Below are 16,660 nucleotides of genomic sequence, written 5' to 3'. Positions count from 1 at the left end.
CGGGAAAGTTCAAAAAAAAAAAAAGACGGGAGCCGGATGTTAATCCGATTTAAATTACGGAAATCGGCCACACAGGGCAATAAGTCGATGTTTCTAAGAATGCTCGGAACGTGTAGATCGAGTTCCTGCGGCAAAAAGACGAGTTCAGATTCCTCTTCACTGCACCTTTAAGAGTTGGACCAATTCACCATAAGGATGGCAGTTAGGTGCTCCTAAATCTGCCTTCCGATTGCCGCATTTAAAAAAACTTGGGGTTGAGACAGCTGGGTTCAGTGCGAAGCACCAATCCATCCAAAATCTGCTTTTTGATCTCTCTTGCGCATGCAGCAAAGTGTGCCGTACTCATGTCATCGCAGTTCAGAGCAATCTAGCCCTGAAAAATGACGAGGCTTGGCAACTACAGTAAACAAATGTGCGAAGATGAGACAATGTGTAAATATATCAACCGTTTATTTCAATTCTGTTCTGGCCATGTCCTACAAAAACTGGACGCATTGCATTCAATATGTCAAGACAATATTCTGGCACAGCTTTCTGGAACATTGGTACAAAAAATGCTTGTGCATTCGCGCATTCAAAATGCACCAAATGATATTTTTTTCACAGATACAGTGCATGAATATAAACGCTGGCACGGTGCATAGTCTTGCTCATGGCTGTACAAGTGAATGAACTGCCGTTCCCATGTGAAACTCCGGAAAAAGAACAAAGCCCAAAATTCGAGCATGGCATTTCTAGTAAATCTTGAATTCATTGACGCTTATAATGCAGAAAGAAATGTGTGAAAAAAATGCAAACAAGTGTAAATAAGTCATATGCTAAAGTAAAAATGAAACAACAAAAATCAACATAACAGCTAGTCTGGCCGTCAAAAACTTGAGCATCGCAACCAGACGTTTTTTCCTACCATTTGGTGTTGACACCCTGGTTACTCTGTTGAAGCCTATCGCGGTTGGTGGTAAAATGTTCATGTGACTGTGTAAATTCTATGTGAAGAAGGCATACAAATAAATAAAAATTACTAGCTTCTTAGGCAGTAGGCATACTCGTTGTAAAGCGATGAAGAGGACGGCACAACTTTCTGCTAGGTCGAAAAACTGTCGCGAGCCGCTGTTAGCAGTCATAGGCTCTTACTATCTGCATAGACATCGAAGCAACCAAGCAAGCATGGGTAAAGCACGTACAACAACAAATATCATGGTAACCTGGGCCTGCCTACTTTTGACCTGCTCTAAACTTTTTTGTGCGTTTTGTCCGCAAACACGTAAACCGTTTCTGTGCAATAAACCTCACACCTGCAGTTTCGGACATGAATGGTGAAAAATTTCGACAGAAGAAAGTTCTACCAAGGTCTTGCTGGGTCTTTATGGTGTGAATTCATCCTGGACGCATGATACATTTGCCTGGCATGTTTTTGTCTGCTTTTATATCTGACAAAAACATGCCAGATATAAATGGCATGTTATATCCAGTTCTGGATGTAACTGGTGCCACACGACAAATTCTCAAGCCTATAGCAAAAAACCGGTTCTCTCCAAGCACCTCGGCATGTGCCTTTCTTGCATAGGATTACATATCTCTCATGTATTACTCAATACCCAGGGATAATGTACAAGTGCTAAAAATATGGTTAAAAAAAATCTGAGGCATACATTTCAGTGTAGTTCAAAGTTCATCAGAATGTATTAGTTCATTTCCAGCTCTGTCCTTGTAGGCTGAACAAAAGCTGCTGGCAGATCACAGCAGCAGCATAGAGACAAAATTTATTTCCAGAACTGTGCTTCATGAACATGGCATGAGATCTTTTGACATCTAGATGCTGTTCATTTATGCATTATAACACCTGTACAAGAGGTAGTATGGCAATGCATTTCGACAAATTCAGTACAGTGAAGCACGATATTGTCAAGATATAGATCCTCATTCAGTACGGTACCTTTGCTCATCCGCTTTTCATACTGCTTTGTGGTTGCCAAAAATGTACTGGTGTTAAAAAGTAGTGACTAGCAGTTTAAAAACTTCTAGCTCAAGGGCGTACATAAGTTCTCTGGTGCACAACACAATAGGCGACTGTATTACCAAACAAAAGCAGTCTCCAGGTGTTTACAATAACTTATAAAAACCAAGTTGCAAGCAGACGGTTTAACAGGCCAAATACCATTTTCAAGGGTTTTCTAGTGATGTAGTCGCATACATCCTGGACCGGAGTAATGTAACAATTGGTACAGTTCTATTTCTACCATGTTCTGTTCATCCTTTATTAAATGCTGCTGAGCTGCTGTTACCATCGTAATCAACTAAGCGGTATGGCAGATAATAAATGGCATGGTTTAGGTTTGGTTTGGTTTATGGGGTTTAACGTCCCAAAGCGACTAAGGCTATGAGAGACGCCGTAGTGGAGGGCTCCGGAAATTTCGACCACCTGGGGTTCTTAACGTGCACTGACATCGCACAGCACACGGGTCTCTAGAATTTCTCCTTTAAAGAAATTCCAGCCGCCGCGGCCGGGATCGAATCCGCGTCTTTTGGGTCAGCAGCCAAGCACCATAACCACTGAGCCACCGCGGCGGCCAAATGGCATGGTTTAGGTATGTGGGTAAGGGTATGGCATCGTTTAGGTATAATGTGGGTAAGGGTATGGTTGGGATAGAAAATCCCGAAACTCCATTGGGGACGCCATAGTGAGGTCTCCAGATTAATGGTGTTATTTAACATGCACTGACATTGCACAGCACGTAAGCGCTGTTGCATTTTGTTTCCATCGAAATGCGGCCAGTGAGATTGAGATTCCATCTTGCGACTGAGGGGTCTGCAGCCGAATATCAAAGCCATTTAGCCACCACACTGCGTGGACCGATGAGAAGGGAATAGAACAATATCAATTGTTATATTACTCCAATCTGTTGATGGCTTTGATTGTTCAGTGTAACCAGTACAGTGGCATTGGTATGGCACTGAGTGCAAAAAGCCAGCTGCAGTGCACAAGCCATGAGAACGGCAACGTCTGTGAGATGGCGCTGTCCTTGTCGAAGGCCAAGTAGTACACGTCGCCTTGACCACAGCCGGAATTTTTTGCCTTGCAGTCAATGGGCAGCAGCTCACGATTGAGGCACAGTCGAATCTCGGCCAGAACAGGCACCGAGTAGTTCTGCAATGAAATTCAAATATGACCAGAAAAATTCACATTCGCATGCTTGCGATCTGACAGAAGCTGACACAGCTGAGGAATTGGCTATGCTGTATACATGGAGGTAGAAAAACGCAGGATCACGCAAGTTACATTTCTGAAACCTAGTCAAAAAAAAAAAAAAAGGAAGAATTAAAGTCGGTCCCAACATGACAGCGTGTGGCGCGTTTCACGTTCCATTGGCCAGGGTCAACACTTGGCCCGGCTCACTTGAAAGTGTTCCCAGTGAAAAAATTCAAGGGGCACTTTGACTGTCTAAAGTGCGTAGAGGCGAAAGCGTTTTCCCGCACCACTTTGCCTATGTGACACTGGTGATGTCACACATAATTGATGAAGTAATGACAAATTCCTAATTAGTGGCTAATTACTGATTAATGACCAAATACTAATTAATTGCTAATTAATGACGCTTAAGCTTCGCCTTTAGGAGTGGAACGCGACAGCGTGTTGTAACGTTGCCAGGCAGTCCAGGGAACACCAACTCCGCAGCCAACACTGTTTGGCGCGATGCCTTGCCCTTTGAACACAACGCTTTTTGAGGAAAGGAATCGGTGGACACCCGAACCGCACCATACAGGAAGGGAGGAAGTGGGAATGAAAGAAGAAAGAGAAGGGGCCGTAATGACGAAACTGAAAATTGTATTTGAGGAAAGGAAAGTACGCAGTAACTGCTAACGACAGTATGAGGCATTAAAGGCTTTCGCCTCAAAAAGCCCAACACGCGCCGGCCGAAAAACGCGCTAACCGGTTAAAACCGAAACTATCGGCGCGGCGAAGTCAAGCGGACTTTCAAGACTGCCTGGCAACACTGAATTCTAGTTTTTTTTTTTTTTTTTTTTGCGCAAGGGGCACGGGCACGTGGGGTAGTCGGGTTACGGGTAGTTTCGAATTGCTCGAACGAGCGAACTGTGTGTAGCATTCCATGCGAGCACTGCAAGCTGGCTTTCACCACGGTTTGTAAAACAAAGAAGAAAGAAGCCAACAGCGAAAGCTTGCGTTCACTGTGACTCACAATACCCGCGTGACGGATGACTCGCGCGGCGACGCGGATAGTATGACGCCGTCTCATCGCCGCGCAGCCAACCGATGCCCCGGCGCAGGGAAAGGTCATCGACAGCTGCGTGTGTCAACACAACTGCGTGCTCTCGCGGCAGTTTCAATCCCTCCCCTGCTACGCTAATTCTCGTTCAGCCGAGACGCCCTGAAATGTTGCACCGGCAGCAGCAACGCACTACGGACACTGCCTCACGAAGGTTGGTGGTGGTTCATTTTATGTCGCGTGTTCGGCAGTACCACGGGTTGGAACCAAGTGTCTCATTGCAGTGGGCCGCCAGCAGAACTGACTGGTTAACGCACGCAGTCTCTACGCTAACGCGCGTACTAAGTGAATAAGTAAATTAATGGACCATGAATGCGATTTTGAAGCTTTATTGCCTAAGTTGTCCAGCAGTAAAGCTTCAAAATCGCAATCAGAAAGTGAGGACGCTAAGTGTACAGTCTGCATGCTCTGCATCCACCGATGCAGTAAACTGCGACTGCCGTATGCCAGGAATAAATAAAATTGTCAATGGGGAACGCAAACTGAGTGCCTGTTTCGATGAGTCATGTTTCTTCAGTGAAGCGATAAGACCTGACAGAGATTGTGTTTTTTTTTTTTCTGTCATTGCTACGCGCTGTCCACTACAGCCAAGGTAGAGAGCATCAGTTAGCTGACCAGGGCCAATCCAGCGCTTGCGCGGCGTCGAGCTGTTCGCGCGGCTGAAAGTGGTTTAACGTCGTAAAACGACACGGGCAACGAGGGACGCCGCACTGGAAGCCTCCGGATAATTTAGACCACCTGGGGTTCTTTTTAAGTGCACTGACATCGCACAGTACAGCGGCCTCTAAAATTTCGCTTCAATCGAAATGCGACCCACCGCGGTCGGGGTTGAACCAGCGTCTTCAAGGTCAGCAGCAGAGCACCACAACTACTCCACGCGGTTTGGCTCAAATCACATCGTGGCTGTCGAGAGCGGTTTATCCCATTACTTGCGTATTTTGCGTGACCAGAGTAGGAAAACGCAGTCCATGTATATTACGCTTTTTTTTTTTCAAGGCCACTGTCTCGGCTTCCCACTAACGTACAGTAACAGCACAGTGAAACATGCACCACATGAATACTGACAGTGGGTAGTCTAGGCACCACAGTAAGTTGTGTTGGCAGTATGCACCGTTCAAAAGATGTCTGGAAGTTGCAAAAACACAAATAGAACTTACTGGGCTGTAGGTGGCTTCCACATATTTCGAGCTCCCAAACACTGCGGTAGTACTGATAATTTTTTGTCCTCAATTTTGAGCGTCCAGATACTGGGATAGTACTGATCATTGTTAACTTGTTCATGTTTCAGTGCTTTGCTGCAGTCTTTCAACAGCAGCAAAGCTGTAATTTGTTTTGAAAACTTTGGGACTGCACTGGTCGACCCTGCGTGATAGGACCAGCTTCAGCAAGTTGCAGGGCCCCCCCTCTCAACAGCACGGCTGCTCCTTTGTCCCTACGGTTCTGCTACAGGGACAGGCCCTGTGAAGCATTGCTGCACCTTCCTTCTCTTGTTCAAGAATGTTGTCTCCTCTTGTAAAAGTTGAAACTCAAGAATGAAGTGGCAAGCAGTGGCATCCATCTGATGTGACGGTCAACAGCTGTGCACTATATTAGGATACAACTTAAAAACCGTGGTGTCCTATATTACTCCGCTGGCCGATCACAACTGTAAACGAAATCAGCTTTTTAATGCTTGACTATATCAAACAATCCACGTGTCAAAATCCTAGAGCTTATAATTTTTATCTTGCGTTGAGCTTCTTTTTTACATAACAAGAAACATTTAAGCAGTGGACTACTTTTTCGTCGTGGAGGAATTATGTGCGCGGAGGCTGAATGTGGGCGGAGTTTCACTGCAGGCTTAAGTTGTAGCCGACTATAGCCAAGGCTGGAGCAGGTTGTTTGTCATTGGTTTGGAATCTGCCACTTTTGTATTTGGTTATAGCATGCTGCTTTTATTTTCTTTGGCTTAGCAAAGTGGTGGCAGATGCCATGAAATATGGGAAAGGTGGTGCTGGTGATAAACTTTAATCACTAAAGAGCTTCGCGCCTCCAGAACTAGGAGGGGCCCAGGACAATATGCGCCACGAGATGGCGACACCATACCGTGGCGGCATCGTTCCCTCTACGTTTCCCGCCAGTGCAAGCTCTTGAAGCAGTCTCTCTCCCCGGCTCTTGGCTTGTCAAGCATGGCGCCCGTGCGGGTGGCACGGCAGTCGATCGAGTAATTCCGTTCAATAAACAAGTTATTCGTTCTTGCAATACTTTCTTTTGAAACACTCTGAACCAGCTGTCTTTAATCTTCTAGGCCTGAGCTGGACAGCTCAGCCTTCCACGGCTCAGGTTTTGGGTTTGGGCTTTTCAGCATGGCCTGCATGCTTTCGCAAGTGTGACACAAGGATTTGATAAGAACGCAGGAAACGGGGTTGATGAGCGTCATGGAGCCCACTTGGCAATCAAAACCAGAGCGAAAAGGTAGCAGTGTGTGTCAGTGTGGTGCTGTGTCCTTTATCTGCCACCTGTTCAATAATCAGTTTACCACACCACCAGAAAATGCTCATTTTAAAATAAGAAACTGATCGACTTGTACCATTGGTGCCATCTGGCTTGATCTGCTATGGCACCATAAAATACAGTTTACGCGGGACATGCTTTGAAGAAGAAAGAAAGGTTGGCCTGCGATGGGACGTTGCAGACGACTATCTTGCAAGTGGACTCAAGATAATCGCTTTATCGCGAACTTTTGCCGCTTTTTAAGCGAGGCTTGTTTACACTCCTTTTTATAACTTTACTTTCCTTTTTCATTATGCCTAGCAAACAGCTCGAATAAAAAAAAAAAGACTTATCAAGGATTCACCTTGTTCGAGTAGCACATGAAATTGGCTGCTTCTTTGATATCATCATGGAGGGCTTCTTTGATCTTTTGCAGCTGGAAGGGAGAAAATAAAAGAAATGAGAGATCTGAATTTGAAATTTCTTGCAGTCAGCTTTATTTGTACCTCCGTCCATAAAGTTCTGAGAATGCTTCAATATTTCAGCTGTGTAATTGTATTTACTCGGTACTTGGTGGTATGGCTTTGCAGAAAACAAAAGAAAAAGCCCTTTCTCTATGTCTATACAGAATTCGGCTGTGAGCTGTGTACGCAGTTTAAACAGCAGCTGAGACAAATTCCTGCGTCTATCTGGGCAATAGAGACATGCTTTTTCTGGAGGCCTTATCCATGACTTAAGAGACCCTTTAAAGGGCAGTGAGCCCTATGCAGGAGCTCAGGAGAGCATTCTCAAGCAGGCACCGATTAGCTGAGAACACCATCAAATTTTTTATCTTGGCAATGTTTGACTGTTTGGCATTTTGAGACTTTGTTAACGTTTATTTGGAGGCTAAAAGTTTATTATTGATAAATTTGGAGCTGAAGATGTAGTATTTTGTCTCTGCCACTAGATTCAAACTTATGAAAATGATAATGATGTTGAGAGCATTAAAGACTCTGTGATTACTCTGGCACTTGAGTTTTTCTGCTAATAAAAGCTCGTTTTTCAATGCAAGTTATCTCTCACTGTCAGTAGAGTGCAGTAATCACTCGATGTAGGCCAACTTCACATTCTGCTCGGCGCCCCTTTAGAAATGTGCAGCGGTTTGCCCTGAAGTGTTTTGAAGACTCAGAAATTTATGAGCAAGGGTTATGTGGGATGTTTCCAAGGTCACCTTACCGGATAAGTCTTTGCAGAGGTTGGCACCACACCACTATTTCGGAGATACCTGGAATGCACAGTAACAAGAGGTTTAGGCAGTTTACACGCCTCACAAAACTGGTTTCATTAGTGAAGTGACATTCATCTACCTTATGTTTTTCTGATGTAAGTGTGTCTCACTACTGCAGGAACACTCGATGCATAAAATGTCGTAACTGTTAGCATGCACGAGGGTGAGGTATTTTGATGCCTTCAAGAGTGTAAGACGAAATTTCCATTCAGTAATCGCTCTGATTCACTCTTCAAGCTGTTGTTAGTAGCACTGAACGACAGTGCAAATTTCAGGGGTACATGGCTCTCCACCCCCCCACCTCTCTGAAGTCCCAGATGTGGGTATAGACAAAAGCCGCCGCCGTCAGCAGAAGCCTAGCTGACTGGAGGCTGTATAGAGGAGCAAACTGGACAGCTGACAAGAGAAGGCTTCAAAGCGTCCCCTATAGCGAAAGGCCATTAGCGTCCAGCTATGAACCCTGCATAGTGCCCCATGCACACAGTTAAATGCAGCACAGTGTGCTGCATTGTTTAACCATAGATGCTTTCCATTTAAGGATGATATCTTCGCCTGTGTTACTGACGTACAAAAAGCTAACTGAAGATGCTTTGTATCTTCGAACAACCTTTGTGTAACCCGTGAGGATGTGGTCCTTGTGGTTGTGGATCCCTTTCTTGGGATCTGGAGTGTGCTCGAACTTTATAATAAGGCTACCAGCCGTGTTCGAAGGGGAGCTCTCTCATTATTTGAAAATAACGTGCTTCCGTATTTCTCACTGCTGTATGAAGTCTCCTTGCCATGTAAGTTAAGCCAAGTCTGTAACAATACACTCATAGTGCGCTAGGGCGCTAAGCATCCTGCTGTGCTTACGAGGGGAACAGCTGACAGTTGCGCGAAAGCCATTGTGCTTAGAAATTTCTCTCCTAAAGTGTTGCCTCACGAGCCACTGAAAAGGATGGCATGCAGTGCTCAGCGTGCGCCCACAAACATGCAGCGGCTGCGGAAGCGCTTTGCATGTTTCTGGAGACCATTTTTTCTTCCGATAGTTGTTGCTACACACGACGACAACACAGTGGTAGCCGGATGACCTTGAGTCTCGATTCATTGTGATATTTAGATGTGAAATGCTTTGCAACTACTTGGTGGTGCAGAAGGCTGCATAGCACACATGTATCTTGCGTACCATGCCTTGGTGCCACCGGTGCATACCAGAGAGGAGTAGCGGTGCTGCATGTGCCATGTTCGAGGCTATTTTTCTCCTCGTCGAAAACGGTTTACACTACATAAAATCAAGAGTGCTTTTTCAAGTGTTCTCAGTGGTCAAAATGCTTTACTAAGACGCTCGACACTACTTCTGACTGTGTACTGGCGGTTTTTCCAGTGGGTTCCTGCTCGGCTTTGAAACAACAAACAGTACCGTATTTTCCGGTGTATAACACGCACCCTTGTATAAGACGCACCCCCCATATATGCAGGCTGTCATTGAAAAAGTTGGTATATAAGACGCACCCGTGTATAAGACGCAACCCAATTTACCCACTTAGGCTAGTGAGGCTTAATTAAACACACTTGCGTGACCATCACGAAATGCACCGTACTTGTTGAGAAGTTCTTAAGCAATGATAAGTGATCGAAAAAGGCAACACTCACGCCATACCCGCCCACGTTTTAGCAAAAAAGAAAGAAAGAACGAAAGAGAACTTTCCTTATGTCCATAAAAACATTTAATTTCTACTTAAAACCTTCGAAGTCTTCATCTTTGGATGCGCTATCAAAACGTTTGCGTACGTAGTACATGTGCGGAGCAAAGTTGCAAAGGGTGACTAAAAAATAACGCTGGCTTTTATTGGCTTGTCTTGACAATGGCGAGAAGCGAGACTGTCGCCATCTTTTGGCATTTCACATTACTTTTGCTTGGGGCCTCCGAAGCGGCCGCGTGTTTGTGATCCCGGAAGTCGTCATCCCCGCTGTTTCATGATAAAGTTCACCTAAAAAAGTTGCACACGGCGGTCCCCGTATTGAAGTATTTGCGTATAAGACGCACCCTTGTATAGGACGCACCAGCAAAATTTTTCCAGAAAAGCCGCGTCTTATACACAGGAAAATACGGTAGTCTGCTTTGTTCCACGTGGCCTGGTGCCCGGGCCCGAATGTGTTTCAAGCCCACTTACTCTGTGATGTTGTACTGCAAGTAGATGCTCAGCGTCCTGTTGAAGTAGTTGTACAGTCCGTCCAACTCGGGTACAGTGGTGGCACAAGTGCCGTGCTTTTGCCATTCGTGCTTCCTGAGCGGGACACAAGAGGGAGACACACCGTTATTGAGGCCCATTATTTGTCGGGAAATTTTCTTGCTGTTCACGGGGATTTTGTTTAGTCTTGCAGCAGCGCGTGTGATTGAGGTTGCTTCATGTTATCTGTGCACATTAACAGCTGTGCAGAATGTCTTTACTGCGGCAAGCATGCCCATCTGGAGGTGATGAAATGTGTGCTGTGTACATTTGTTCATATTACTTGGTGGGAAGAGAGGCACTAGCTGCGTGCTCAGTGTGTTTGGATGAATGGCTTTCGTCCCGAGATGAGGAATGTGGCAGGATTTTTGCAGTAAATACGACCCGAGACTGAGCAGAAGCTTTCCACTCCGCATATAACTGCGAGCTCTATGAGCTTTGCCTCTGTGGTCATCATCCTCCTTTTCTTTCTGTCAACAACAGCTGGCCAGGTCTTGATCTATCATGCCATCTGTGCCTCTCTGCTCCAGGTAACTTTCTCGTACCTCTGTGGCTCGTTGGAGTTCAAGAACTACTTTGGTTTGGGCTAGTTAGTTCATAGCTAAGGTCTGATTCTGAAGGCTGCACAAAAGAGACAGGGAGGGACAAGAAAAGCACAAGAAAAGAATGGGACAGGGTTTGGGCGAATAAACGTCAGTTGAAAATTGACGCCTGTCCCTTTTGCACAACCTTCAGAATCAACCTTAGCCGTTAGAGTTGATGACTGTGCAAATGCAGAAACTTAAGAAAACGTTGAACCTAAAAGAATTGTTGTTCTTTGTGTTTTCTGGAAGTGATTGACGAGGAGCTTTCTAACCTCGAAAAACCGTAATTGCTGCTTTACTGCGTGAAATCATGAGGGAGTGCTCCAAGCCACAAAAATTGGCTGTGGTTCGACCAGTGGCCATCCCGAGTAGAATTGCGGAAGCAATGGCGTGGCAATCGCAGCGGCATCTCGGGGGGCACTTTGACTGTCTAAAGTGCGTAGAGGCGAAAGCATTTTTCGCACCACTTTGACTGCCTCTGTGGCACTGGTGGCGTCACCACTGGATGACGTCACACATAATTAAGTACTAATTACTAAGTAATAACTAAATACTAATTAACTGCTAATTAATGATGCTTAAGCTTCGCCTTTAGGAGTGGAACGCGACAGCGTGTTGTAGCGCTGCCAGGGAGTCTACTGAACACCAAGCACCGCCACTCGTTCAGCGCAATGCCTTGCCCTTTGAACATGGATGCCTTGCCCTTTGAACGCAACGCTTTTTGAGGAAAGGAAATGGTGCTGCAATTCTCTGTCATCTCAGTGGACACCTGAGCACAGTACAGGAAGGCAGGAAGGGAGGAAGTGGCAGTGAAAGAAGAAAAAGGGGCCGTAATGAAGAAAATGAAAATTGTATTTGAGGAAAGGAAATTACACAGCAGTGCATCACTTCTACCGCCTGCCATTTCAAGATTGTGACAGACTGCCAGCCATTGAAATGGCTCATCAATGTAAAAGACCCCAGTTTGAGGTTAGCCCGTTGGAATCTGCTCCTGCAGGAGTACGATTTTGAGGTCATCCATCCTGCAGGAAGAAGAAAGAGGGGCCCTAATGAAGAAAAAGAAAATTGTATTTGAGGAAAGGAAATTACCCAATAACTGTCTCACTCGCTGGGGCTCTCCAGGGCTAGCGTAGTGTTGCTTCATTCAATTGATGCGGAAAAGGAAAATATACTTAACAAAGTTTTCTTTGCAGAGGTTAAAGCTTATATGTATGATAGTTAAAAAAATTTTCTACCAAGAGCTTGATATCACTTAGGGAATGCACAACTAGTTTGTAAACTTGTCTTCGCAGTACTGCTATTCTATCTTAACAACGCATGTAAGAACGAGTACGGCCTTAGGTTATTTGCAGATTGCCTTTCCTAACAGGCAGGGTGCCTTTCGCACAACTCACACTTACCAGAAAACATTGTTGTTGATGGTGTTCATGGATGGCCAGTACAGGTCAAGGAGAGGTACCAGGGACTGCAAGTGTGAGAAGGATGATGGCATGCACATTGTACGAGGCTGCATGAAAGTAGCCATGTTTACTGAAATGTAAATCTGGGCTCACCGAGAGAACTGTGGCATTGTAGCGGAGTGTTGTGTTGCAGAATGCAGGATAAGAGGTATTCGAAGAAGGCCTGCATTGAAAGGTAGGGCACATCCGATGTGTGAGTGGTGGAAATTTAAATTTCGTGCAAACTTTGCCGTGAATGTTAACTATGAAACTAAAGTGACCCTGAAATCATTGTGTTAGTATTTGTGGCTCAGCTGCCTTATTTTGTCTCTGTCAAAAACAATGACTCTACTTGAAAGGATACTGAGGACAACTCCATTCAACTTTTGTCAAATGTTTAGTAGGGAAGCCCCCCCAGGGTGCAGTACCTACTCCACCTTGGGGGATTCCCCTAAACATTTGACCAACACTGTTCCCACTTCGAGTTATTGATAAATTCGCTCCCTCCCTACCATAAGCTTGCTGTCTTGGTTAGCTCAGTTGGTAGAGCGACTGCTCCGATGAAGCGATGGTTCTGGGTTCGAACCCCGGACCAGGACGAATTTTTCTTTAACTTAGAAGTTTATGAGAAATATGTAAAGCTTTCCTTTGCAGCCGTATGGCTGCACTCAGGTGGATGTCAATGAGTAATCACTCCCTTATTCCATCCAATTTTGTAGCGAGTTAAAATCGATTCTGCGGCACTGTCTGGTAATATTTGTCCAGCAGCAAAAGAAGTGTTTATTTAATAAGGAAGGTTAGAAACTGCACGAGAAGGATGAGAACAAGGAGATAAAGAAATGAATACGACACCATGATGCATTTTTTACCTCCTTGTCGTCGTCCTTTTTGTGCAGTTTCCAACCTTCCTTGAAAACGAACCGACTATCCTGCAAGAATGTTCTACTGAAACATCTATTCAAAATTCACTCGATTGAAGCTCGTGCATTTTACACCAAAAAGGACTCATCCCCGTTAGAAGTGCCTGGTGGCACAGCCCAACCTCTGGGATCCTTGCCCGAAATATTGTGCTGATGCGCATAGTTTACTTGCAGAATTCGCCAGTGATGGCGACGCTGGTATTTCTATCTTTTCTAAAGTAGCATTTTGGCCATTAGAAGTTGGTAAACTTCCAATACTGGGCAAATTCAAGGTGGCTGAACAGCGCAAAAAAGGCAGGACAAAGGCAAGACATCTTGTCTTTGTCTCGCCTTTGCTGCGCTGTTCACCGACCATGAATGCTAACCAACTCGCTCAAATCTCAGCTTCACTCAAGGCAAATTCAATTTTTCCCCAGCGTCCCTTTAAGAAATTATGTATGGCATATGCTTAATTCAGTTTAACATTTTTGATTGATGTCGTGGCATCCTTACCAAAGTCCATGTATTGTCCAGAAGTTCCTCTCGTTTTCTCTTATGCACTGTAGCAGTGGGCAATAGGCAGAAAAAAGATGAGGTTAGATAATGGAAAAAAAAAAAAGGTATATAGGTTTATATCGATATGTGCAGCTTTAGCCTCTGTTGTTGGTAGCTGTAACTTTCTTATTTGTAGATTAGCTGGTTTTGTTACTGCTGGGTCCTTTCTTGAGTTGAGCCCCCTTGAAGAAACATATTGCTTTAGCACCTGATGACCGTGCCGTGTACTGAAATGGTTGATAGGTCAGCCTAGTAGTTTACCACAATGTGGCAGTACTATTTTGCTCTGATTTGCATATACAGGGAAAGACGATGTTTGTGTACCTGCATATTATAGTTGATGGATTAAGCTGAACTTCAGTAACTTGAAAATGCATGGTGCCTACGTTTGGGCAAAGCAGTGCAATACAGGCCGAAGTAGATTGCAAGTAAATTTTAAATTATCCCACCACTGCATGTGTTGAAGGCACAATTAGAACCAGTTGAAACACAAAAGTTCCAGGTGCCTGATCCAGTAGTGTTTTCAGCCCTTCCGATGGTTATTCATATGTGACTGGCAGTGGCGTTGCAAGAAATATTTTTCAGGAGGTGTTATACGCCACCGGTAAAAAAAAAAAATAGAAAGAAAGAGCCTGTGCCCAAACAATGTCATTTTTCTGCTTCAATAAAGCCGAGGGGTTAGTTGTTTCGTTCACTGTAATATCTCCGTAAAAATGCGAGCACACGCAGGACTCCAAGGACTTGATTCATAAAGAACATTTATTTTCTCGCAAAAAACACTTGAATGAAAAATTGTGGCTATTTGCAATATTTTCATGTAATATGCAACAACACAGAAGCTTCTGCTCTACAACAAAGTCAGCAACTGTGAATGAATGGCATTTATCAAAGCTTCTACCCTATTCATGTCAACCCGCATCCCGCCACAGAGGCGCTCGAAAAAAAAAAGCACTTTTTATTTTTACAATAGTTTATGATCATTTGAGGACAATGCAAAGGATGAAAAACTAGGTTGACATGAAAAGGCATGTTTAATTTTGTGAACTGTGCCTGCAGTTAAAAGGAGTGTCATACGCCGTGCGATGGTGAAGAAGAGTGACTCTTTCTGCAATAACTTCCACTTCCTATTAAGAGCCGCCTCAACGTACATCAATATTCTCAAGAGTAAACCGACACTGTTCTTATTTCAGTATATCAACGTGGCGTGTGAATGCATGGGCAAAAAAAAAAAAGGCTGAAAGGAGGGGGAGGGTGGGATATGCAGTGCTCAGAAAACTGGGATGCAGTTTTAAGCTTTCCTTGCATGGATATGGCAATTCCAGCTTGTTCTAGTCCCTGGCACTTGCCTATTGGAGTATAGTGGTGTATTTCTGTTGACTGACCTTGTCATCTGCCGTGCTGCAGTAACCGACGCTCCACTGCTGACTGAGCATGAAGTAAGTGACTGCTGGTTCTTTTGAATTTTTCCGCATGTGTGTGGCAAGTCCACTGCACGAATAGAGCATGACAGTGATGTGACACGACGTCTGTGACACACATATTACGCCAGCTGAAGAAAACAAAAAATGACATAGTTACCACCATAGCTACCAGTTGCGGTTTCTCACTGTCATTAAAATATTTTTTTTTTTTTTTTTGCTGTGTACAGAACTTAAAACACATGACGTATTTGTCAGTTGTCTTGCAAACATGCATGCACATTATGTAGTTTCTTGCAGGCATTTATGAAAATCCGGTTCATGGAGTTCGCTGTCCTGTGTGATCGTCGCAAAATGGAAAACGACGCTGTTCAAATTACGCCGACGATACGTGTAATTTACAACATATGCCGTTATGTTCGAGTTGTTAATTTGCTTCGCACAACTGTCTCTAACACTACCGCGTGCAGGGACTTTTACGCGTTTTCATTTTTTTTTTTTAATTTGACAACTGAACCCTAGCCGCTCAACAGGTACGCCGAGACGAATCGAAGTGGCGAAACTGATTCACGCAGCATCTGTCAGCAGCTCGAGGTCACGAGACATATCATAACTGCGCGCATGGGCACCTGGAAAAATAAACACCAACGGCCTGTTCTTGCTTTTTCAGGCCTCGCGAATATTATTTCCGATCTACACTTTTTTTTTCTTTACATCCCCGAGCCACCGAGGTAAACACTGCAAGCTAGGCGGTGACCGCGGGGCGAAACCGGCAGCCGAATCCTCTCTCAACCCCGCACATAATCAGCTGATCGCCGCTGACCTTTCCCGCGAACGAGAACGGAGCAAAGTTATCGCAACTTACCCAACAGAAGCCAGCAGCGGTAGCACGAGCAGCGCCGGACAAAGCATTTTCGTCTCCTCTGTTGCGCCCGTTCAGTGATAATAGGCCTTTGTGTTTTTATGTCGTCCGCTGACGGCGTCCCTACGGACGCCAGGTCGTCTGACCTGCCGGGGAACCGCAGCTCGCCATCGCATGCGTCGATATTGGAATTCTGTGACGTTTCATTGCTCACTCGTGTTGCTCGTGTCGTCCGTGACGTGCAGGAAGCGTATCCGATTGAAAGGGAGAATTTCAGACGCGGCAGTAAGCCGCACCTCGGACTGTTGTCGTCTGGCCGTTGGAGCAGCGCCTCCGTATTGCTTCATTTGCGAAGCCTCCGAGATCAGCAATTTTGTAGGGACGTCTCGGTAGCTGTGCCGCTAAAACGGCCTCAGCGATTTACGTCAATGTGTTTGTCGTCCCGGAGGCAATGCATTTGGCGTGGCCTCCGTGCTTGATCGCGGAGGCTACGCATTTGGCGTGGCCGCCGCGATCTGCTCCGGCGGCGCCCTAAGCAAAAGCGCGTTTCGATCGCGGAGGCCATGCATTTGGTTACGCAGTTTAGGCAGACTGCGTCAGATGGCGATTTACGTCGTAGTCCTGTTAGGTCTCTATGCTTTAGTTAGGGTACGCTGGCTAGATCA

General features: G+C 45.2%; 1 protein-coding gene across 1 annotated transcript; it reads right to left on the bottom strand.

Moving 5' to 3' along the window:
* Positions 1-433: 433 nt before the first annotated feature.
* Positions 434-16,352, bottom strand: LOC149332801 (ribonuclease Oy-like). The gene is made up of 9 exons (XM_089558381.1): positions 15,999-16,352; positions 15,098-15,203; positions 13,674-13,720; positions 12,376-12,445; positions 12,223-12,287; positions 10,182-10,295; positions 7,977-8,025; positions 7,123-7,194; positions 434-3,148 (listed from the first exon to the last, which is right to left on the bottom strand). Exons 1-9 carry the CDS (start codon positions 16,043-16,045, stop codon positions 2,921-2,923), a joined length of 798 nt encoding a protein of 265 aa, XP_089414507.1. The 5' UTR covers positions 16,046-16,352; the 3' UTR covers positions 434-2,920.
* Positions 16,353-16,660: the final 308 nt, after the last annotated feature.

The sequence above is a fragment of the Amblyomma mixtum genome, chromosome 8 (assembly GCF_055824585.1).
Source record: "Amblyomma mixtum isolate Tamu chromosome 8, ASM5582458v1, whole genome shotgun sequence".
In the NCBI taxonomy this organism is placed as follows: domain Eukaryota; kingdom Metazoa; phylum Arthropoda; class Arachnida; order Ixodida; family Ixodidae; genus Amblyomma; species Amblyomma mixtum.
Note: the sequence above shows the minus strand (reverse complement) of the source record. Positions and strands in the feature narration are given on the sequence as shown.

Excerpts from the sequence above, each read along its gene's own strand:
- LOC149332801 (XM_089558381.1), bottom strand. The coding sequence starts at position 16,045 with ATGCTTTGTCCGGCGCTGCTCGTGCTACCGCTGCTGGCTTCTGTTGG. Across the intron at positions 15,204-15,998 it reads CCGCTGCTGGCTTCTGTTGG|TGGACTTGCCACACACATGC; the intron begins GTAAGTTGCGAT and ends CTATTCGTGCAG. Across the intron at positions 13,721-15,097 it reads GCAGCACGGCAGATGACAAG|TGCATAAGAGAAAACGAGAG; the intron begins GTCAGTCAACAG and ends CCACTGCTACAG.